Source organism: Hypanus sabinus, chromosome 1 (assembly GCF_030144855.1).
Source record: "Hypanus sabinus isolate sHypSab1 chromosome 1, sHypSab1.hap1, whole genome shotgun sequence".
NCBI lineage: Eukaryota > Metazoa > Chordata > Chondrichthyes > Myliobatiformes > Dasyatidae > Hypanus > Hypanus sabinus.
This window is the reverse complement of record NC_082706.1, coordinates 124,696,774-124,721,007: the sequence shown is the minus strand read 5'-3', so window position 1 is coordinate 124,721,007 and position 24,234 is coordinate 124,696,774. Positions and strand designations below refer to the sequence as shown.

General features: G+C 43.1%; 1 protein-coding gene across 11 annotated transcripts in view; it reads right to left on the bottom strand.

Annotated features, from left to right (window-relative positions):
- Positions 1 to 22,373, bottom strand: part of trpn1 (transient receptor potential cation channel, subfamily N, member 1) — a 236,916-nt gene extending 214,543 nt beyond the window's left edge. For all 11 annotated transcript variants that reach the window (XR_009513281.1, XM_059975462.1, XM_059975479.1 and 8 more), the window contains exons 1-2: positions 22,150 to 22,373; positions 19,366 to 19,467 (exon numbers count right to left, since the gene is read on the bottom strand). Coding sequence is in view for 10 of the 11 variants with exons in the window: in XM_059975462.1 (XP_059831445.1) it covers positions 19,366 to 19,467; positions 22,150 to 22,299 (252 nt within the window). In the remaining variant the exon portion in view is untranslated. The remainder of the gene's footprint in view (positions 1 to 19,365; positions 19,468 to 22,149) is intronic.
- Positions 22,374 to 24,234: the final 1,861 nt, after the last annotated feature.

Genomic DNA, 24,234 nt, shown 5'->3' with positions numbered 1-24,234 from the left:
GGACTTAAAAAGACATATTGCTTATGAACTGTAACCATCCGTCACTTAACAATAGCTCAGCCAAACAATCAAAAAAGATCAACCTTCCCCATCCATAACTCACTCACATAATTAAAATAATTATTTCAACTAGTAGAAACCTGCAGAAAGAAATGATAAATTCATCAAGTGTATAATTTAAAGTGTAGAAATTTTAATGGGATTCAATATCAGTTTCATTGGAGTCCAATGTTGTTAAGAGCAGGGAGGTCATGCTGCAACTGTACAGGGTCCTGGTGAGGCTGCACATGGAGTACTGTGTGCAGTTCTGGGCTCCTTACTTGAGGAAGGGTATACTGGCTTTGGAGATGGTGGAAAGGAGCTTGACCAGGTTGATTCCAAAGATGAGGGGGTTAGACTATGAGGAGCGATTGAGTCGCCTGGGACTGTACTTGCTGGAATTCAGAAGGACAAGAGGAGATCTTATAGAAGCATATAAAATTGTGGAAGGGATAGATAAGATAGAGGCAGGAAAGTTGTTTCCACTGGTAGTGAGACTAGAACTTGGGGACATAGTCTCAAGATTCAGGGGAGTAAATTTAGGATGGAGATGAGGATGCGCTGCTTTTCTCTGAGAGTGACGAATCTGTGGAATTCTCTGTCCAATGAAGCAAAGGAGGCTACCTCAGTAATATATATTTAAGGCAAGGTTGGGTAGGTTTTTGCATAGTAATGGAATTAAGGGTTATTTGGAAAAAGGCAGGTAGGTAGAGATGAGTCCATGGTCAGATCTTATTGAATGGTGGAGCAGGCTTAATGGACCAGATGGCCTGCTCCTGCTCCTATTTATTATGTTGTTACTTTGGCAATAGAACATCACCAATACAGAAAATCACTGTGAGCAACGTTAGCAATAAATAACGGCTGCTTCCCAAGTTCCAGTTAACCGTTTAATGACTCCTAGCGTCCACCATATCATAGATCTTCCCACCAGCTCTTCTCCAATTCTACTTCACATTCCCATTTGGGTATATCCATACATAGCCTCCTCTACTGCCATAATGAGGCCAAACTCAGGATGGAGGAGCAACATCTTATATACAGTCTGGGTAATCTCCAGCCCCTTGGTATGAACATCGAATTCACCAACTTCCGGAAATTCCCTCCCTCTCCCTTCACCATCCCACTTTCACTCTACCTCCTCTTCTAGCTGCCCATCACCTCTCTCATGATTCTGCCTTCTTCTACTACCCATAGTGCTTTCCCCTTACATTCTTTCTTCACCTCTCCTGCCTATTCCCTCCTTGCTTCCCCTCCCCACCCCTTGATCTTTCCTCTGATTGGTTTTTCACCCTCCCCCCACCTTCTTTATGGGGCCCCTGCCCCCTCCTTCTTCAGTCCTGACGAAGGGTCTCAGCCCGAAACATTGACTGTTCATTTCAACAGATGCTACCCGACCTGCTGAGTTCATCCAGCTTGTTTGTACGTGTTGCTCCAATTCTACTCTGCATTTCTTCATCTCCGGTATCTTCCAGTCTTGTTATGAAACCAATTATTTGAAACCTCAAACACAAGGTGCTTACAAAGGCACTCAAAGATAAAGAGTGATAAGTTTTGAGGTTGGGCATGGATTAGAAGAGATTAAATAACTGATGTTAAAATGTCTTAATATTTCAAGCTGCTTTGAATTCATCCAAGTAAACTTTGTCATTCAAGGAGGAGAATTCTGGGGCTTGAGTGGGTACTGGGGGGGGGGGGGGCGCAACCAATCTCTCATTAGACAGAGAATCTGTAAGCAGTATGAATACTTCAATGATTGGTAGTAATTGCTGAGTACGGTGGCATTTGAACAGCTGCGTGGATAGCAAAGGTTTAGAGGGATATATCACAAATGCAGGCAGATGGGACGAGCTTAGGTGGGCACCTTGGGGAACGTGGATGAGTTGGGTGAAAGCCCAAAGGGTCTGCTTTCATGCTGTATATGGAACAATGCTGGAGAGGCATTCAATGGAATTTGTTCTAACTGCTTAGATTTGCTATCTTATACAGCTCTTGCAGACCACTGACAGAGTGGCACACAACAGCCAAGAAATAAACCATACAGAGTGAGAAAGAATACATACACACACTATGCATTTCTCAATACCACTTTGTTAACAAATGTCCAACAAGGTTAAAGCCCCTGTACACTATGTGAGTACAAAGATTAAGACCTGGGGCTCCATGCTGTCTCCTTGATGTGAAGAATGTGAAAGCTGCAGAAAGAGAGACAAGAGCTTCAGTCCCAAGATTCACAGGAAGAGTGTTGCAAGGTCTCCCTGTTTCATTCTTCAGTGAAGCAAACCTTGTTGGTTATAGCTCGCATTAGTCTAAGACATTAACATTCCTCTGTCCCCACATGCTGCCTGACTTGCTGATTATTCCCATCATTTTCTACATTTTATTTAAGGCACACATAAATGTGGGAAAAATACTCAATGTTTACCTGGTTTTCAAGTGCAAATTTTTCAAATTTGCTAATGCATTTTCAACCTCAGGCTCCCAGTGATGGTGAATATTAATATTTTTTGCTTTCCAATCAAAATGGCAAAAAGCCAGATTTGAATTCCTTTTTGTGTCTAGCTAACTTTTAAAAACATACTCCATTAAGGAGATCTTGAGCAGTACTACCAGGTGCATTGAAGCACCAGAAAGTATTTGACAATAAAAGGGAAGAAAAGCAGTGTTTTATTTATATATATATATATATATATTGTGTGTATAGTATTTAATTGGTTGAATACTGTTGAAATTATCTTAGATATAACTGAACACAGATTAGGTTTATAGTATTTGATGAACATCTTAAATAGAATGAGTAAAAATGGCAAATAGAGATAATGAGGCTAGTTATTGGGAGGGCCTTTCTTTTGATGAACATATTGTATCTTAATTATGCCATGACATGACTAAACTTTTAACTTGCCTGCCTGAATAGAAAGTGATTGGAATTACACACCAACAAACTAAACAAATTGAGCAAGACTTTTCTTTAGCCAGAGGGTGGTGATTCTGTGGAATTCAGTCAGAGAGCTGTGGAGGCCAAGACAGTGGGTGTATTTAAGGTAGAGATTAATAGGTTCTTGTTTGTTAAGGGTTACAGGGAGAATGGAATTGAAAACATTAGCCACAATTGCGTAGCAAGGCGGACTCAATGGGCCACATAGTCTACTTTTGCTCCTGTCTTGGTCTTACAGTCCGTGGTACAACCAGAACTAACAAGTTTTTTAAACTATGTTTCATAGGGCCAAGAGTGGAAAATGCACTGGAATTTTTTTCATTTTGTTGATTTGTGGGATGTGGGGTCATCATGGGCAAAGGTAAATTTATGGCCTTCTTTTTAACAACAGTCCTGCATAGCGAGTCACCAACTTGAACTTCTGCACATTTGATACAAGGATCAATTCCTGAATCAGGCTATCAGCTAACTGTTAAATCTGTGAGTTATTCCTTGGTTCTGAGTGCACCTTGTGTTTTGTCCTTCATAAAATACATCTTAAATTACTGAGGCAAGGTCTGAACTAATTTAAAGTAAACAATCAAAAAACATTTCTGCTTCCTTCACATTCTGCTCCTAGTGCGGACAAACAGACCAATCTACAGTCATTAGACTTCTGCAGCTGATAACCTTCAGAACAATGTGAAATAGTGCCTCACTACTTCTTTCTAATCTTTGTACAATGTGCAAAAAAATGAAAACTTTCCACTGGAAAATACTTCTTGGGATTTTAATTAAGAAAAGGCACCATTTTCCTGAGAATTAATACCAGCTTAATGACTTCTATCTCTCTCCCTTCCTCTTCAACCTCTTTGTGCAATGTTGCAAGCACAAGGGACCAACTCGAAGCAGAATATATGGGACAAGTGCATTTATTTAAAGGTCAGCTCTAAATCCAAGCTGTTTTATTGCAACTCTGTCATCCCAATGACCTTTCACGGATTCATTCTCTTTACTGTGAAGAAGCTTATTTTCATTTATGTCACGTTTAAAAAAAGGAAAGAAAAAATGAAGAACAATCACTTTGGCGGTACAGCTTGTCCCTGAAAATAAACAAGGAACATAAACCCATTCTACACTATAACTTCAAGAAAAGTAACATTGCCCACAGTTGCATCTCACTTCATCTAACTTATATCTTTTATCTATTTATTTGAATCCTTTTAAGCTGTGTTTAAAAATTTATACGTACATTTGTTTCTAAAGCTAAACTGCAGACTTAAATCATGACCCACCAGAATAACACAGTTATATATGTCTTACCATTTGGAGTGATAACCTTAGTTTTTCTGATCTCTCCTTGATTCTTATGTTCTATATTTGCACAGTCGACTTTGTTGTAAAGAATCTGTAAGTGAATTCTTTTCCTGTGGGATTTTTTTTGTACCTTGGTTAATATCCTTTAGAAAATGATCTGAGGCGTCCCAGATAATATTTAATTATTTACATATTTGAGTTCCCAGTGTGAGTTTCTTTAACTCAATTTAATTCTTACTTTCTAGATTTGCATTGATGACTTTTTTCTTACTAACATATGGCACATATCTCCAGAATAAAAATTCATTTTCTACATTCCCTTACAGCAAAAAGACCATCATCTGTCCTGATTCATAGAGCAATCCCATTCTATCAATAATTTTCCCTGTAACCTCTACTTACCACATTCTCATTAAATCTCTCCAGTTTCTAGCTTGCAGTTGCTGATTTACCTGCTAACCTGCACGTGCTTGGTGTTCGGTGGGAAACAGGAGCACCAGACAAAACTTGTGATCACAAGGAGAACAGTTAATTGTCCTCCTGTAAATTGCCCCGAGTGTGTAGGTGAAGGGGATATCCCTACTTATGTAGGTGACAGCAGTGCCCCGAGAGTTCGGTGATTAGGGAGATTTGATGAGAATATAGGATGAATAAAGTGGGATAGTAGTATAAACAAGTGCAGTCTGAATGGGCTAAAGGAACCGTTTCACTGCTGTATAACTCATTGACTCTAAGTGTATGCTATTCCTGAAAGATTACCAACATCTTGTAGTGAAAGTTAATCTGGATCCATTAAGACTTCTGTCATAAGATGCATAGGTGTGGAGAACATGAATTTTGTGTGATTCAACTCACTATTACCTGTGCTTACTACATAAAATCAACATCCAAACAATAAATTTTACCTGGTGCCAAAACAGATGCCGCTTTAATGTGGGCAACTTGTAGACCTCCTGGGTGTTTACACATTTTGTTTTCCATGAATGTATAAATCAGGATCTTATTTATGCCCCATGCAGAATGATCCTGCACTAAAGTTACTCAGATTTCTACCAGACAGTGAACAGTTGAAGGAACAAAAATGATCTTATGTTGTGAGTGTTAATACCCTCCAAAACAGGCTGCTTTCTAGTGAACTTCCTCTGCACTCCCTCAAAAGGCTCTACATCCATCCTATAATGTGGTAACCAGAACTACACACAATAACTAATGTTTTGCAAACCTCCAGCTTGACTTCCTTACTTTAATACTCACTTCCCTGACTGATAAAAGCAAGCATGCCACATGCCTTCTTTACCACCCTATCTCCAACTCTCTCTACTTGTGCTGACATTTTCAGGGATCTATGGATTTGCACCTCTCAATACATCTGTACATTAATACCTAAGGATTCCACCATTTAATGTACATTGTGACTAGTTACCATTTCCTAGAACATCCGGTCTTATCCTAGAGCATAAGACCATTGGACACAGGAGCAGAGTTAGATCATTCTCTGAGCTTGCTCTACCATTCCACCAGGACCTAGTCCCCACTACCATCTGTGGCAATAAATTCCACAGATTCAACACCCTCTGCCTAAAGAAATTCCTTCTCATCTTTGTACTAGAGGGAGGTCTCTGCACTCACACCCTCCCACCACCACCACTACCCTTCATTCTTCTAAACTTCAGTGAGCACAGGAGTCCTCAAATGTTAACCCTTTCATTCCTGAGATCATTCTTGTACACCTCCTCTGGATTCTTTCCAATGCCAGCAAATTATTTCTTAGATATGGAGCCCTAAACTGACTAGCAATACTCCACAGGTAGTCTGAGTAATGCCCTTTAAGGCCTCAGGATTACATCCTTGCTCTTATACTCTCCTCCTCTTGAATGTAGAGACTGACACACAGATGTTCTCTGGAGTACATGAACAAGTACAAGGTGATAAGGTAGGGGTGTTAGATGGGATCCGCGAAGGAATTTTTACACAGAGAGAACACTTGGAATCCTGAATGTGCTGCACAAGTATGTGGTGGATGGAGATACTCTCACAAGTTTTAAGGAATATCCAGGCATGCAGCTAAATTGCTAAGGTATAGAAGGCTATGGATCAAATGCAGGTAAACAGGATTACAAGACTCAGCATGGACACTCTTAGGAGGAAGGGCTGTTTCTGTGCTGTGTGACTCCTAAACTCTATGATGTTTTCTCTGTCCTCTATGCTACCAGGTAATATTCATGCACTCATGAACACCCAGACTGACTATACTGCCAGGCAAGACTTCTGGACAGAGTAAGTCACCGGTCCTGAGGGCAATATCCTTGTGGATGAGATAGAACCATAGAACATTACAGCACAGAAACAGGCCTTTTGGCCTTCTTGGATGTTTTCTTTATTTTACCCTAGCCATGATCACTTGTAATTAGAACTTCTGCTTTGACCCTACAATAAATTTTGCTCTGCCTAAGCTAGGAGGACATCAACATGCTCCCATTATATGTACAGTCTTTCTCAGACCATGTTAGCCTTTTGATACAATCTTAATGTTATATGGTCACAATGGAGTTATATTTTGGGGGTTGGGGATTAGGAATGGTGTAACAATGGAGTAGCATAGTTCCAATGATTTAGTCTTCAAATAAAATACAAATCCTAATGGACATTGCAGGGGTAACCTGTTAATTCCAAGACTTTCCTACACCACCTCTCCTTCTTTGGATGTTCTGTCTTTATTTTCTTTGCTTATTGTCTGAGCCTGAATTAAATTTGCTATTGCAGTATGAATTACCATTCTGTTAACAAGCCAGTCCTAATGACACACAGTAGGGTTTCACTTGAAGTTATTCTGTGTTTCGTTGCATACTGAAGTCCTTTTCAATTGATTTTACCTCAACAGAATCTGACCACTTTGCACTTCCAAAGAGTTTGGGAATGAATCCAGACATTTTGAGCCCTAATGCCTTGTGAATTCCATCGATTTTGTGGGTAATCAAAAACCCAGGGGCTCAGAGGGGAGGGCAAAAGCACAGGAGCAACGAGGTGGTTATCTAAGTTGATGACCATTAGCCCCACCTTGTATATTTTCTATTTAAGCAAGCTTTCTAGGTTCTCTCTGGCCATATGAGGAGATTAAACTGTGGTTAAGAGTAGGTACATGGGCCACAACCAGCTTGAGGAATTTCAGAAACGCACATGTTCTAGTATTATGTAATGAATTGATTTGTACAAACAGTATACAGACAAGTTTTACACTGTACCTTGGTACAAGTGTCAATAATAAAACAATTCCAGTTCCAATTCCCAAACCCTCTTCCTCAATGAATGAATGGCAGCAGAATATTTGAACAATTTATGCAAATGTTGGCAGATTATTCACAAGTGAGGGTTTAAGAAGTTTCTGGAGGTAGGTGAGAATGTGAAACTGGGTTTAGAATCTCATCAGTTGTGATCTTGTTAAATTGAAGATGAGATTTGAAGGATCTGATGAGTTATCTTGATCTGAATTTGCTTTGTGCTCCCATACATCAGAATCATACTATATGACTGGGGGAACAATTACACTTAAAAATAAAAAATATGAAAAGGAGAGGAGAGACTAGCAGCCTATGCTAACACATCCATTGTGTTAATCTGGTGTGGCAATTGTAACATATTACTGCTACTTTGGCCAAAAATTGATATTTCCATGTCCTTACTTAATCTTAATGTTATGAGCTGCAAGGATCAATTATTAGCCAACAAATTCTCCTGGGCTAAATACCCCCTTCCCATAAACTAATGGACATACACAGAAATAATGCATGTATGAATATCTGTGATCTATCATATGTTGATGTGTCTCCTGGTTAAATCATCAGCTGAACACATTTCTGTTATGTTTTGGAACTCAAAAACATAAAACTAAATGAAATTAAAAACATGAAACCAGGATACCTTGTGTATGTTAGCTTCGTTTTTACTTTTAGTGGGTGCACATGTATGAAGTGGTGGTGTGATTATGTGTATCATTCATGTACTTTTACATATAACCTGTAATGAATCATTTAAAAGAAAAAGAATGCTTAATCAAATAATGTATTTACAATATTATTCAAATATTACTGAAATATAGAATAGGCACCACTCCTCCCTGCTTAGCTATTAACTCCAACTCAATAGAGAATGCAACTCAACTTATATACAAAATTTCAATCTCTGGAAAAACAATCTTGGGTTACGGGGCCTCCTCCATGTTGGTTGTAGGAGTTGACTCTGGGACTGTAGGAAGTGCTTCTGACATTTCCAATCACCTTCCTTCTCTAAAAATTGACTCTGCTCTCCTCAACCGATTGCGATGTGTCATCTCCAGATGATATCAGACACAATATCCACTGTGTAAGAGAGTGGTCTATTTCTGACCTTAATCTTTCCAAGTAACCACTTTTGATCACCTCTGTAGTCCGGGAGTGCAACATCAAACCTTTTTTGAGGAGCCATCAATTTGTCTCAGCTGTCTGTCTTGCATACTCCTCAGACTGGGTATAAAGTGATATAAGTAAAAACACAAGGGATGACCCTGGAATAACAACAGTTGAGTTGTTGGTTGTGGAGTGTGCTACATTGTGACATGCAAGAGAAAAGAGGTGAGCTTCTGATTCAGTGTTTTGTGTTCTGCTGACATTGATCTCAGTGTGCTCTTTAGACTATGAGTAAACCATCTCATCAAGCCAGTTGTAGCTTGATAACATGCTGCAGATGTAATATGTTTTATTCGATTTGTTTTCAGGAATGATTGAAACTGTTCCACAACAAACTGGAGTCCATTATCATTGACTAAGTGTTCTGGAACGCCAGTCCCTGAGAAGAGGCTTCTCAATGCATCAACAGTGTGCAAGGCTGTAGTGGAGGCTACTGGGAACACTCCTGGCCACTACAATCAAGAAATTTGTGCCCATGAATGGTCCAGCAAAACCCACATTTGCCAGGACAATGCAGGCCATTCTCAGGGATGAAGAGGCGCTGCTCTTGGCATCTGGACATGTTGGCAAACTGCTCGATCTCTTGATCTGTCCCAGGCCACCAGACAAACTTGGAGCCAACACTTTTATTTTGTCCATCCCTGATGATCGGCATGTAGTTCCTTTTACACATAGCTTGGATGGTACAACAACTCTCAATCCCCACATAAGGGAATCTCTGTCAAGGAGCAAGTTCATCCCAATACTGGTAAAAATGAGGGAACTGGGACTTTTACACATTCCAGCCATTTTGGGTTGCTGTGTAGATCTGAGACAGTGTGGGACCTTTTCTGTTTTCCCTTTGGATCATCTCTGCCATAATAGGGAGACTTTTGATTTGCATTAGAGAGAGTATGTCCAGAGGAGTGTCCACTTCTGTAAATTTTTCAGTTATTCCCTTTTCAAAGTATTTGCAAGACAATCCATCAGCATTTCCATGATTATTCATCCTCTTGTAATTGTGTCCTCCAAGAAACAGAGCTCATCTCTGCATTCACACTGCTGCTGTTAGTGGAACACCCCTCTGTGGATTGAAAATAGATACTAGCACTTGATGATCAGTAATAACGGTAAACTCTCACCGATACAAGTACTAGTTGAAACATTTTGCATTGCAAACCAGACTCAAAGCCTCTCTGTCAATCTGTAAGTAATTCTACTCTGCAGCGGCAAGGGAATGTGATGCAAAAAGTATGGGACATTCATTTCCATCACTCATAACATAACATAACTGCACCTTTACCATAAGGCAAGGTGTCTCAGGCAAGCTTCACTGGACAATGTGGACCATAATGAGTGAGCACAATGTCTGACATCAACATTTCCTTTACCTTTTGGTAAACTACTTCACTCCGCTTTGTCCATGGCTGTTTCTTCCTGATCTGTAGTAATGAGTTCAAGGGGTGGAGCACAGTAGCCAGGTTTGGCAGGAAGTTGTTATAGTAACACCAATCCCAAAAAGGAGCACAATTGTGACACGTTCTTTGTCCTTGGGGCATCCACCACTGCTTGAATTTTCTCAGCATACTTGTATAGTCCTTGTGCATCAATTGTATGTGTCCACAGTAAGTAATGCTTGGTTTTAAAAAAAAATTCACACTTGTTGCAATGTGCTCTGAGCCCACAGTCTTGAGATTTTGGAGATGTTCTTTGCCATTCTTACTGGTAACAATGATGTCATCTAGGTAACACTGAGTGCCTGGACCACTTTGCAGTATCTGGTCTATAGCTTTCTGCCAGAGTACAGGCACAGATGCTACTCCCAAAAAAAGCCTATTATAGTGATCAAGCCCTTTGTGAGTGCTGATGGTGAGAACAACTTCGGACTCTTCTTCTATTGCGATCTGTAGGCCTCAGTTAAGTCCACTTTGCTGAAGTGTTTTCCTCCAGCAAAGTTTGCAAATATATTCTCTATCCTGGGCAGAGAGCTTTGGTCTACTTTCAGTACTGTGTTGATGGTAATCCTGAAATCACCACCTACCCTGACATACCTATTCTTTTTGGCTAATGTGAGCTTGGGCTCCACCAAACTTCAGAAAGAAATCCTTCAGCCTCCATGCTGTCTAGCTCTCTAGCTACTTTATCATACATGACATAAGGAACTGGATGGGCTTTATAAAAAGTGGGTGCAGCATTTTCATTTAATGCTACTTTACCCTTGATACCTTTCAGTTTTCCATTGCCATCCTTGAACACTGCGGTGGCATAATTTAGTACTGTTTTAAATTTGCTTTCAGTTGACTCTATTGCAGGGTATGTGACATGCAAATAGTGGATGGATCTCCAATCAAGTTGTAGTTGTCTCAGACAATCATGTCCCCATAATGCTGGCCTTCCTTTTCTTAACAAGGGAGTTATCATTTCTCCAATAGGAGTTCTTAGTTGGATATCTGCAAGCCTCAGTTCAGTATCTTTGAAAAGCTGTTCAAATTTATTTTGTGGAATGACTGAAACACCCAAACCAGTGTTCACTTCCATTTAAATTAATTTGCCATTCACTTTTGGTGTAAGCGATATTGCTTGTTTCTTGCTAGTTTTCATGTGGTATATCTCAAGGCTACACAGTTCTGGGTCACTGATGCACCATCAATAACTCACACTGAGACGTAGGCGAGATATCGGCTTTTATTGACTGGAAGAAGGAACCAGGAGTGAGTGTCTATCATACAAGGTCCTGGAGACTGAGGCCGATCTTCAGGCCGCAGGTCTCCTTTATACAGGGGCCTGTGGGAGGAGCCACAGGAGCAGTCAGCAGGGGCGTGTCCCGACAGGCACATAGTTCACCACATTCACCCCCCCTTCGTTTGAAAAAGTCCTCATGTAGCGAAGGTTCTTACAAGTCAAGCCGATCAGGCGGTCGAATCTGTCGCTGCGATCTACGTAGCACCGGCTGTGACCGCATAGGTGCCGGCAACATTGGCGATTGCACAGGGGACGGGGGTTGCGCGTGTTCTTGCCCACTAGGCGCCGGTGATCCCTCATGCATGTGCGAGGCGCCTGGTATAAATGCGTACGAAACGCCCGGTATACAAGTGTCGTGAGGAGTCTGTGTAGGGCCTGGTGAGTACGGTGTCACCTCTGGTGCAGGGTTCACAGTTACCGGAGAGCCTTCAGGGTAGTGGTCTGCTGCACCTGCGGGTGCCAGGTCGCGGATGGAGACCGTGTCCTCCCGCCCATCAGGTAAGACCACGTAAGCATACTGGGGGTTCGCATGGAGAAGGTGAACCCTCTCCACCAGCGGGGAGTATTTATTGCTCCTCACATGTTTCCGGAGCAGCACTGGCCCCGGGGACGTCAGCCAAACTGGTAGGGTGGTCCCAGTGACAGACTTCCTGGGAAAAGAGAATAGGCGTTCGTGAGGGGTGGCATTGGTGGACGTACATAACAGAGAGCGGATAGAGTGCAGTGCCTCAGGGAGGACCTCCTGCCATCGAGAGACCGGCAACCCTTTGGACTTGAGGGCTAAAAGTGTGGCCTTCCACACTGTGGCATTCTCCCGCTCTACCTGGCCATTACCCCGGGGATTATAACTCGTGGTCCGACTGGTAGCAATGCCCCTAGCTAGCAAGTACTGGCGCAGCTCTTCACTCATAAAGGAGGACCCTCTATCACTGTGGATATAGCAGGGATACCCGAACAGAGTGAAGAGCTGGCGCAGGGCTTTTATGACGGACGTGGCAGTGGTGTCGGGGCAGGGGATGGCAAAGGGGAACCGTGAGAACTCGTCAATAACACTGAGAAAATAGACATTGCGGTCAGTGGAGGGAAGGGGGCCCTTAAAGTCAACACTCAGGCGTTCAAAAGGGCGGGTGGTCTTGACAAGTTGTGCCGTGTCAGGACAGTAGAAGTGCGGTTTGTACTCGGCACAAATTTGGCAGTCCCTGGTCATCGTCCTGATGTCCTCCAGGGAGTACGGCAGGTTCCGAGCTTTCACAAAATGGTAAAATCGGGTGACCCCCGGATGGCAAAGTTGTGCATGAAGGGCGTACAGCTGGTCGAGCTGTGTGCTAGCACATGTTCCCCGGGATAGGGCATCAGGGGGCTCATTGAGTCTGCCAGGCCGGTACAGGATATCATAGGTGTAGGTGGAGAGTTCTATCCTCCACCGCAAAATCTTATCATTTTTGATCTTGCCCCGCTGTTGGTTGCTGAACAGGAACGCAACCGAGCGCTGGTCGGTCAGCACAGTGAATCTTTTGCCAGCAAGATAGTGCCTCCAGTGCCTAACAGCCTCCACTATGGCCTGGGCTTCTTTCTCCACCGCGGAGTGCCGAATTTCAGAGCCTTGGAGGGTGCGAGAAAAGAATGCTACTGGTCTGCCTTCCTGATTAAGGGTAGCAGCCAGAGCGAAATCGGAGGCATCACACTCCACTTGGAAGGGAGCGGTCTCGTCCACTGCATGCATCGTAGCTTTGGCAATGTCCGCTTTAATGCAGTTGAAGGCCGCGTAGGCCTCAGCAGAGAGGGGAAACGAGGTAGACTTGACCAGGGGGCGAGCCTTGTCTGCGTAATGGGGGACCCATTGGGCGTAATAGGAAAAAAACCCCAGGCACCGTCTGAGGGCCTTGAGAGTGGTGGGAAGAGGGAGCTCTAACAGGGGGCGCATACGTTCGGGATCAGGCCCAATAACCCCGTTTTCCACGACATACCCAAGTATAGCAAGGCGGGTGGTACCAAAAACACACTTGTCCCTGTTATAAGTAAGGTTCAGAGCTGCGGCCACTTGGAGAAACCGTTGGAGGTTGGCGTCGTGATCTGGCCTGTCATGACCACAGATGGTGATGTTATCCAGATAGGGAAATGTGGCCTGCAGTTGGTACTGGTCCACCATCCGGTCCATTTCCCTCTGGAAGACAGAGACACCATTCGTGACACCGAAAGGGACGCGCAGGAAGTGATAGAGCCGGCCGCCCGCCTCGAAGGCGGTGTAGGGGCGGTCCTCTGGGCAGATGGGGAGCTGGTGATAAGCGGATTTCAGATCTATTGTCGAGTACACCTTATACTGAGCAATTTGGTTGACCATATCCGCGATGCGGGGTAGGGGGTATGCGTCAAGCTGCGTAAACCTATTGATGGTTTGACTATAGTCCACCACCATCCTATTTTTCTGCCCAGTCCGAACAACAACCACCTGGGCCCTCCAAGGGCTTGTGCTCGGCTCAATGATCCCCTCCCTGAGCAGCCGCTGCACCTCCGACCGAATGAAGGCCCGGTCCCCCGCGCTGTACCTCCTGCTTTTGGTTGCCACAGGTTTACAGTCGGGGGTCAGGTTGGCGAACAGCGGTGGGGGAGGGATCTTGAGAGTGGAGAGGCTGCAAGTGTCGGTAGCGCAGCTGTTGGCCTGGTTCTGGATGGGATGTGTGTGTCCGTGTGTGTGTGTGGTCAGTAGCGGGGTATGTGAAGAAGTCCCACAAAACTGAGGATTCTTGACAGTGAGTGGTGGGAGGGGCCCGTCGTATACCATAGTCACACTTTCGAGATGGCTCTGGAAGTCCAGCCCCAATAGCACAGGTGCACACAGATTAGGCATGACCAGCAGTTCAAAGTCCCGATATACTGTGCCTTGCACCACCAAAGTCGCTACACAACCCGCCCGGATGTCTGCGGACTGCGACCCAGAGGCCAAATGGAACCTCCGACTGACCGGCCGCGTTGCAAGTCCGCTGCGTTGCACTGTGTCCGGGTGAATAAAACTCCCATTGCTGCCCGTGTCAAACAGGCATCCAGTCCAATGCCCCTCCACCTGGATGTCCATCATGGATCTTGCAAGCTGGTGTGGGGCGCTTTGGTCGAGAGTCACAGTGGCCAGAGTTGGACCGCCGTCGGGGTACCCGGTCAGCATCGGAGGGTCGGGGGCGGGGCATGCTGACGCCGACAAAGATGGCCGCTCACATCCGGGGTACCCGGTCAGCATCCGAGGATCGGGGGCGGGGCGTGCTGACGTCGACAAAGATGGCCGCCCACATCCCGGCATGCAAGATGGCGGCCCCCACGTTTCACCCGCAGCGTTGCACTCCGCTCGAGGTTGAGACTTACAGACCTTGGCGAAGTGGCCCCGCTTTCCGCAGCTGGAGCAGGTCGCTTCTCGCGCTGGACAGCGTTGTCGAGGATGTTTCTTTTGGCCACAGAAATAACAAGGCACGAGTTTCTTACGGGCCACAGCCGTGGTCTGGGTCGGGGAGCTCGTGGAATGGCGACTGGCGGCGGCGTTGGCGAATTCGCTCCCGGGAGCCGGCGGTGGCGGGGTCTGAGGCGTCCACGAAACCGGCGGGGAATCGCGCGACTGGACAGCGTCGGCGTTATGCCGCGCAGCTTCTAGAGCGTTGGCCTTCTCTATCGCCGAGCTTAAGGTAAGATCCGAGTTCTCCAGCAGCCGCTGGCGCATGTACACTGACCTCAGTCCCGTCACAAAGGCGTCTCGCACCAGCAGCTCCGCATGCTGTTCTGCCGTGAGCGTCTTGCAGTCACAAGCTCGGACGAGTGTCTGTAGTGCTCGGAGAAACTCAGCGCACGATTCGCCAGGCCGCTGTTGCCGGGTAGCTAAGCGATGTCTTGCGTAGACGGTGTTCACCGGCCGCAGGTACTGTCGTTTGAGGGCGTCCAGTGCCCCTTCGTAGGTCGGCAGGTCCCGGATAAAGGAGTAAACTTTGGAGGAGACCCTCGAGAGTAGGATTCTGTGCATAACGGCGGGTTCAGTCGCACGAAGCTCCGCCAAGTACGATTGGAAGCATGCAAGCCAGTGTTCAAAAGCGAGAGCTGCGTCAGGGTCTTGAGGGTCCAAATCCAACCGGTCCGGACGCAAAACGGGTTCCATGTTTTAAAACTTCCAGTCAATAAAATTGATGCACCATCAATAACTCACACTGAGACGTAGGCGAGATATCGGCTTTTATTGACTGGAAGAAGGAACCAGGAGTGAGTGTCTATCATACAAGGTCCTGGAGACTGAGGCCGATCTTCAGGCCGCAGGTCTCCTTTATACAGGGGCCTGTGGGAGGAGCCACAGGAGCAGTCAGCAGGGGCGTGTCCCGACAGGCACATAGTTCACCACAGTCACTTTCATCATTATCAGATTTTTCATCAACATTATACAGATTAGTGCTCTTTTTGAAACTGTAACTTGAATTATCTTTTTCTCTTCCCTGTGCAGTCCATACATTTTTGTCTGCCTAACATGCTCTTTGTATATTTCCTACTTTGTTGCATTTTCTGCAAGTTTCAAGTTTAAACCTGCATTGGACTTGTGTACGTGAACTCCTACCGCAACAGTAACAAAGTGTTTGGCCAGGCCGGTTTTTGTTTAGACATTATAATTTGCTCATGCTCACTTTCATTCCTGAATGAAACTCAATTGTATCTCTGTCTGCTGTGTCTGTTGATACAGCAATTTCAACTGCTCTTTTTAGTTAGGAGCCTTTTTGAATTCTTACTCATAAGATTCCACAAACTTAACAATATCTCAGTGCATCATTAAGCCCATTTCTGAACTGCTAATGCTCAGACAATCTCATCAATTCAGCATGTTTCCATTTGATTCCAATAATGAAACAAAGTATTTTGCAATCAATAATGGTTTTGGTTCTATATGTTCCTGTATCACTCTCACAATATCAACAAAGCTCATTTCGGCTGCTTTGGTTGGAGCAGTGAAACTTCTAAGCAAACTATATACCTTTAAACTCAATGCACTCAGCAAATCTGGCACTCATTTCTCATTGGTAATTCTGTTTGCTTCAAAATACTGCTCAATTTACTCAGTATACAATTCACCAATTATCCATTGTGCAATAGAATGTGTCTTATCTTTCCAACGTAGCTAACCATTTCTGCTCTTTTTAAAAAAAATTGTGATTATTATCATCCAAAAGCCGTGGATTAACAGCAATGTGAGGGCACTACTCAGGGAGTGCGATGCAACCTTCAGGTCAGGAAACAAACAAGCCTACAGTGAAGCATGGGGGAATCTCTGCAGGGGCATCAGGGATGCAAAGCGCAAATACAAATTGCGCATTGAAAATCAGTTTGATAACAACAACCCCCACAGTATGTGGAAAGGCATCAAGGCACTGACAGACTACAAAACCAATAATCTGCTGCCAGATGATGACACCACACTACCTGATGTCCTAAACCAGTTCTTTGCCCGCTTTGATACTCAGAGGGCGAAGGCTACTCACTCATCAACCCACCTGACGATGAGTCCACACTGGTCCTTAAGCACCATCAGGTGAGATCCACCCTGAGGAAAGTGAATGCGAGTAAGGCAGCTGGCCCAGACGGAGTGCCCGGCCGGGTACTGAAAGCATGTGCCGACCAGCTTGCTGAGGGGTTTACAAGTATATTTAATCTCTCACTGCAACAAGCTGTGTTCCAACATGCCTTAAAACCTCCACCATCATCCCAGTGCCCAAAAAATCAGCTGTGAAGTGCCTGAATGACTATCACCCTGTAGCGCTGACACCCATTGCCATTAAGTGCTTTGAGAGACTTGTGCTCTCACACAGTAAGGCTATAATCCCACCTGATCTGGACAAACACCAGTTTGCCTACCGGGCAAACCGCTCCACAGAGGATGCAATCACAACAGCCCTCCATGTTGCTCTGACTCACTTAGAGGAACCGAACACTTATGTGAGGATGTTATTTGTGGACTTCAGTTCTGCATTTAACACAGTCATCCCCCATAAACTGGTCAGCAAACTGAACTCTCTTGGCCTTGGTTCCCCCCTGTGCTCATGGGCCATGGACTTCCTCACAGACCGACCACAGCAAGTCAGAGTTGGTAAGCACACCTCCACCACCCCCATCTTAAAAACAGGCACCCCGCAGGGCTGCGTGCTGAGCCCTATGCTCTACACACTCTTCACACATGATTGCATCCCCATCTACACCTCCAACTCCATAATTAAATTTGCGGACGATAACACAGATTGGCCTGATCACAGATGACAATGAAACAGCCTACAAGCTCGAGGTGGATCATCTGACGGAGTGGTATAAGGACAATTACCTGGTCCTTAACACTTCTAAAACAAGAGATGATCATTGACTTCAGGAGATCGAAGGCCAGAGTACACACCTCCCTCCATATACATGGAGAGGTAGTGAAAAGTGTGGAAAACCTAAAGTTCCTTGGAGTTATGTTGTCAAAACAGCCAACATGGACCACCGACGCCTCGCTGACATGGACCACCGACGCCTCGCTGACATGGACCACCGACGCCTCGCTGACATGGACCACCGACGCCTCGCTGACATGGACCACCAACACCTCGCTGACATGGACCACCAACACCTCACTGCTTGTAAAAAAGACACAACAAAGACTCTTCTTCCTCAGAAAGCTGAAACAGGCCAAACTCCCACAAAAGCTGTTGCTTAACTTCTACAGAAGCACAACTGAAACCATCCTGACCAACAGTGCCACAGTGTGGTATGCCAGCTGCACAGCCACTGAGCGACAAGACCTGCATCGTGTGGTGAAGGCAGCCCAGCAAATCGTCAGGATGGAGCTCCCAGGGCTGGACAACATCTACTCCAGCAGACTCAGGATGAAAGCAATCAGCATAACCAGAGACACCGCACACCCCAGCCACTCCCTGTTTGACCCGCTGCCATGCAGCAAACGGTTCAGGACACTAAAAGCCAGAACAAACAGACTGAGGAACAGCTTCTATCCCAGAGCTATGTCCTCCATCACACCACTCCCACAGAGCAATGACTGAAACTGTGAGCACACACATGCACACGCAAGGACTCAAATACTTGCACTAATGGCACTTTGTGCATTACTGTGATTTTCTGGTGCTGCTGCAACTTATTTTCTGCTACTTATCTATTTAATACTTTTTTTTATTACTGTCTTGTTTTTATCTACCGTTTTATTTAATTACCTGAGAGGATGCTAAATGGAGTTTCATTGTACCTATGTATAATGACAGTAAAGATCATTCAATTCAATACTGCTTATGAACCCATGAACTCATCCATTTTCTGCCCTTTTTAAAACTCAACCACCTCTCTCTTGCAAAGAAGGCGAGCAGCACTTTATTTAAAATTCAAATATCTTGAACGTCTTTCAAAATTTCAACAGGTAGGTAGTTGTCTTGGGTGTTTTTAAAAACTTACTTATTGCCACTGTTATGTTTTGTAACTCCAAAACATAAAACTACCTAAAAATAAAAGCAAAGCTAGGATAGCTTCTGTACATAAGTTTCATTTTTACTTCTAGCAAGATGCACACTTATCTCATGGTGGCATGATGATGTATACCATTCACATCCTTTTACATATAACCCATAATGAATTACTTAAATGAACAAGAATGCTTTATCAAACAATATATTTACAATATTATTCAAATATAACTTAAATATTAAATACACAACTATTTCTATGATTTGAGGATATGATTTTTACTTCCGTGACAGGCTAGAATACCTTTTCCAGTAATAACAGTCCAATATCACATTAATTAGCAGGCATATTATACTCAATTATCCTTGTTGATATCAACTATAGATTAAATAAGTTTGTAATTTTAATACTACATTTTTCATATATACACACTCACTATAGTAGATTGGTTCATGAAAGTATTATGAAACTGACCTTTGACCGATCAATCTGATTGGCTCCTAACTCAAGTAGTCTTTCCACAATTGCAAGTTTATTTTCCCGAACAGCAATCAAAAGTGGGGTTAGACCAGATTCCTACAAATCAAAATACAAAATATCTATAAAAGCCAGTTTATTTGACATGTAATTTCATAAAAGTTAGTGTCATCAAGTTCAAGTCTCAATTTTAATCGCTGTTCCTTCCAGAGGTTTGTAGACAGACCATCAGCTAGAATTGGACTTAGAATTCCACAACTATCATCAGTGTTGAAGGATTAGGCAAACTCAATCAGCACTCCCAACTGTGGTTGTCATAGAACCCATGCTGAAAGTAGGCACAGAGAGTATTGTGTTCCTCCATGATATTTCTGCTAGCACTCATTGTTCCTACTTACGCACGAGGATTAAACGAGCACTTGGGTAAAGGCAATAAAGAACACAAGACCTTAAGACATAGGAACAGAGTTAGGACATTCAGCTGATTCAGTCTGCACCACCAGTTGATCATAGCTGATTTATTTACCGTCTCAAACCCATTCTCCTTCCTTCTCCCTGTAACCTTTGATGCCCTTCACCAATCAATCCCGGCTTCTAATATACTCAATAACCTGGCTTCTACAGTTGTCTGTGGCAAAGAATTCTGCAGTTTCACCACTGGCTAAAGAAATTTCTCCTCATCTCTGTTCTTTAACTGGATATAATTCTATTCTGAGGTTGTGTTCTTTGGTCCTAGATTCTCACACTATTGAAAACATCCTCTCCACATCCATTCTATTTGTCCTTTCAATATTCGGTAGGCTTCAATGAGATCCCTACTCATTCTTCTAAACTCTAGTGAATACTGGCCTAGTGCCATCAAATGCTATTCATATGGGAACACTTTTCATTCCTGGTATCATTCTTGCACACCTCTTCTGGACCTTGCACACCCTTTTTTACATAAGGGGTCCATACTGCTCACAATACCCCAAATACATTCCGATCAATCCTTATAAAGTCTCATCACTCTATCCTTGTTTTATATTCTAGAATGATGTAACCGAGGTGTTTAAAATAAATATAGGAGCTGAAAGGATAAAAATAGAGAAAAAAATTTCTGACATGGTTATGTCAAGACCGAGGGAGCATAATTTTAGCAGCGAGGTTATGCAAGGGGCTATGTCACTTTTGTAAGAAATAGTTAAGAATTAAATTGGAACTCTTTGTTGAAGCTAAGTCAATGGAAAATCTCACAATTGGTTACTGACAAAATGAGGTAAAGAGGAATGGGATAAATTAATGTGAATTGTGGAACCAGAAAAAAGTTACAGAAAAAGAAGTTAAAATAGTATACATCAGTTCCTATGCATGTCCAAATATCCTCACTTCCCCAATTGAAAATCATTGTATAAAGATTGAAATAATTAGGTATAACTGGGACAATGGCAAACACACAACTGTATGGTTAAAATTTTAATTATAATTAGCTTAACTCTCAAGCATGCACATTAAGCAGCTGCTATGAGGGAACTGTTATTAGGGAAACTTTTCAGATTTTAGCATGAAAAGTGCTTATGCCATGGAAATTTATAATTTATATTAAAAATAAGAAAATAGATAATAGGTGTCCCATAAAATACAGCTTTTAAAACCACTTAATATATTCTGAACAAATAAAGCTGACTTTATTTCCCTTGTGCAGAAAGTAACAGCATTGCCAATTGCCACAGTATTAAGAGATCCTTCTCTTGAGTGAACTGCACCCTCTTTCCAGAGCTGGAGAGGATGTGGCAAGCTCATCAGATGGAAGACACATTGATATTGTGCCTTTAACAATCTTGAGATGACCCAATGTTCTTCATAACCAATGATGTACCAGTGTAGTGTAGTCCTTGAAGGTATAGGCAGTTCTACAACCAAGTTTTGGCCAGATAATGTTTTGCAAAGCAAGCATGGGCCAGAACACATGGATAGCTCCACACCAAATCACTATAGAATTATTCCACTTCAGAAAAAAGTGATTTAGTTTCATGGCTGATTGGAAAGTAGAGTGGAGAGTATTTCAGGAAGAAGATATCGTTCCCCAAGGGGAATAGGTCTACTATGACATTAGTATTAGTTTCAAAAGCCAAGAATGGATTACCATATGCAAAAACAAACATTTAATCAAAGCCTATAATCTTTGTCCCTTTGTTTTACAATATCAAATTGTTTTTTCACAGCTCTTTCAAAGTCGCTAAAGGCTACTTTCCCAACATTACATTCTCTTCTAGTCTCTTTAGTTCCTGTTCTTATATCTTACAAAATTATACCCATTACAAGCCCTGTCCTACTTACACACATTTGACCAATACACCAGAACAAATGGCAGGATATATATCTGTGTCCCTTTTCTGTTGAATTTAGCATCAGTTCGTTCAAAGGAAAGATTAGGCAGTTTAATTCCAGAAAAAAATAATCAATCCACCTTAAGTGACCTTTGAGAACGTTAAGTTCCTGATGGTCTTGTTACCTTGGTGACTGCAACCTTGCATTAAGAACAAATTATTTTCCTTTAACAAACCGGCTGCACTTCTGGTGAACCCATTGTATGACCTTTATCTAATTGTCAAACAGTTGTTCTTGGGAGCATACACTTTCCAATTCTAGTGGCTGAAATACGATTTGCTCTTTTTGTTAAAATTCACCCTCCCACCGATACATAAATATGACTTTGAACCGGAACACCACGGGGGAATTATTGGTTGCTAACAATGCCTAGAACGAATGAAAAGTAGGGAGGGAAGAAAAGTCGCTCACTTCGTCCGTGTGAGACATGTCCCGGTCTCCCTTGTCAATGCTTTTCAAAGCTTGTTCCAGGGCTGTCCATTCCCCTCTGCTCGCCAGCTGTAAAACACGACTGCCTGAACCCGCAGTAGATCCAGAGCTGATAGAACTCGTCTCGGACATCTTCCCAACATTTGAGCTGCTCCTCCAGTCCACAGCTCCCCTTTGGAATCGCTCCTTTTTCTCTCAGCCTGGGTTTGCGCCACCGTGTGCCCAGGTAGATGGCGCGGATGGCACTTTTTTTTTCGATTGGCACCAATCAGGCCCCTCAGCCTGCTCTCGTTAAACGTTGCTAACTCCGCCTTGGTCCCGATACCTTGGATTCAGCTTAGACATTTTCTCCCCCGAGCCTCCGGAATATTCGCAGTCTGGTTCGATCCCTCCCGAGATGAAAAAAATACCACTTCATTTGACAATTCAATCTATAACTATTTTTTTTAATTTAAAAGTTTCACTCAAAGTTTACCATTTAATAGGGACATTATATTCCATTGTAAGCCTTAAACACTTGGGAATTTTCGGAGACACTTTTAATGACATGTTTTATTTTGAAAACAGAAATACTTTTTCAGAAAATTTGATGGAGAGAGTGTTGAATAATAGCAACGGTATTTTAAATGTAGTGTTCTATGAAAAAGTTACAAATGGAAAAAAAAAGTTATTTTATTTTAGCAAATAATGAAAGTATAGATATCACTCAGCTAGAGGAGGTGAACATGACCAGGTAAACTATAGAGACACAAGACAAAAGAGACTCAAATGCAGAAATCTGAAGCAATAAAACAAAGTGCTGGAAGAACTCAGCAGGACAGAGAGTATCTTTGGGGGGGGGGGAGGGGGAATGTAGGATTGAACTGTTGATGGTGGGTCTTAATTTATCATAGGATGGGCTGGAAAATGGTCCTGCATCCTCTACAGAATCTCAGGCTCAATCATTAGGGACCTGCCAACAGCAGTTCCGAGATGAGTTCATGTAATCCTGCAAGATGAAGGGTCTCAGCCCAAAATTATTTTCCTTTAAGTCTCAGTCTGTTCTTCTCCACTGATGATGCCTGACTTACTGAGTATTTCCCAGAGTGTTCTGTTCTTACTGCACATTCCAGGTATTGGTCCAGTGAACCATTTGTTTACATCCTTCCTTTAAAAAGGAGGCCAGTATAGTACACTGTACTCACTTCCTGTCTCAACATTGCTTCATACAACTGAAGCATAACCTCCCAGTTTTTGCAATTACCCTCCCTAACAATAAACAAAAGTTTTCTATGAACATTTCTGTTTTCTTGCTGCACCTATAACTAAATTTTTGCATGTCATGCTCTGATTCCACTCCGAGCACCGCAATCTCTCATCGTTAAGATAGTGCGAATTTTTAATTTACTTGCCAAAATGGATAATTTCATGAAAAGATATTTTTAAAAACCACAGATACGGAAAGCCTGAAAGAAGCATAGAAATTACTCGAAACACTCAGCAGGTCAGGCAGCGTTTCTGGAAGGAGAAACAGAGTTGATGTTTCAGGTTGAAGATCTTTGTCAGATTCATGCTCTTCTTTCCACAGTCATCAGATCCTTCCCCAGTCACTTAATCATAGGATAGAGTGATTTCAACATATGAAAAAGTATTTTCAAATTATCGGTCGACCAGTTTGGATCAAGAGTAGAAGTGAGTAGGTATGGTGTGAGATAGACATGAGCAGGAGAAGTAGAGGAGTTAAAATTTACGAAAGGTGGGAGATGAGAAATCAGATCTGGAGGTTAAAATGGTCCTCAGTGCAAATAGCCATCAGGCCAGGAGATATCTGTGGTGAGAGAATACATATAAAATTCATATTGAAAATCCTTTATCAACTCTGATGAAGCATCATTGATCTGAAACATTCACTTCACAAATACTGTCCAGCTTGTTAAGTATCTCCAACATTTTCTATTTTTAATTCAGAGACTGTTAGTGTGACAGTGGAAAGTTTTCATGATGGTCAGATATAAGGTTGGAAGATCAAATAGTTTAGTTCCATTTTGAATTTACTTCCATCTTTGCCTGTGTTGCTTTGCTTGATAT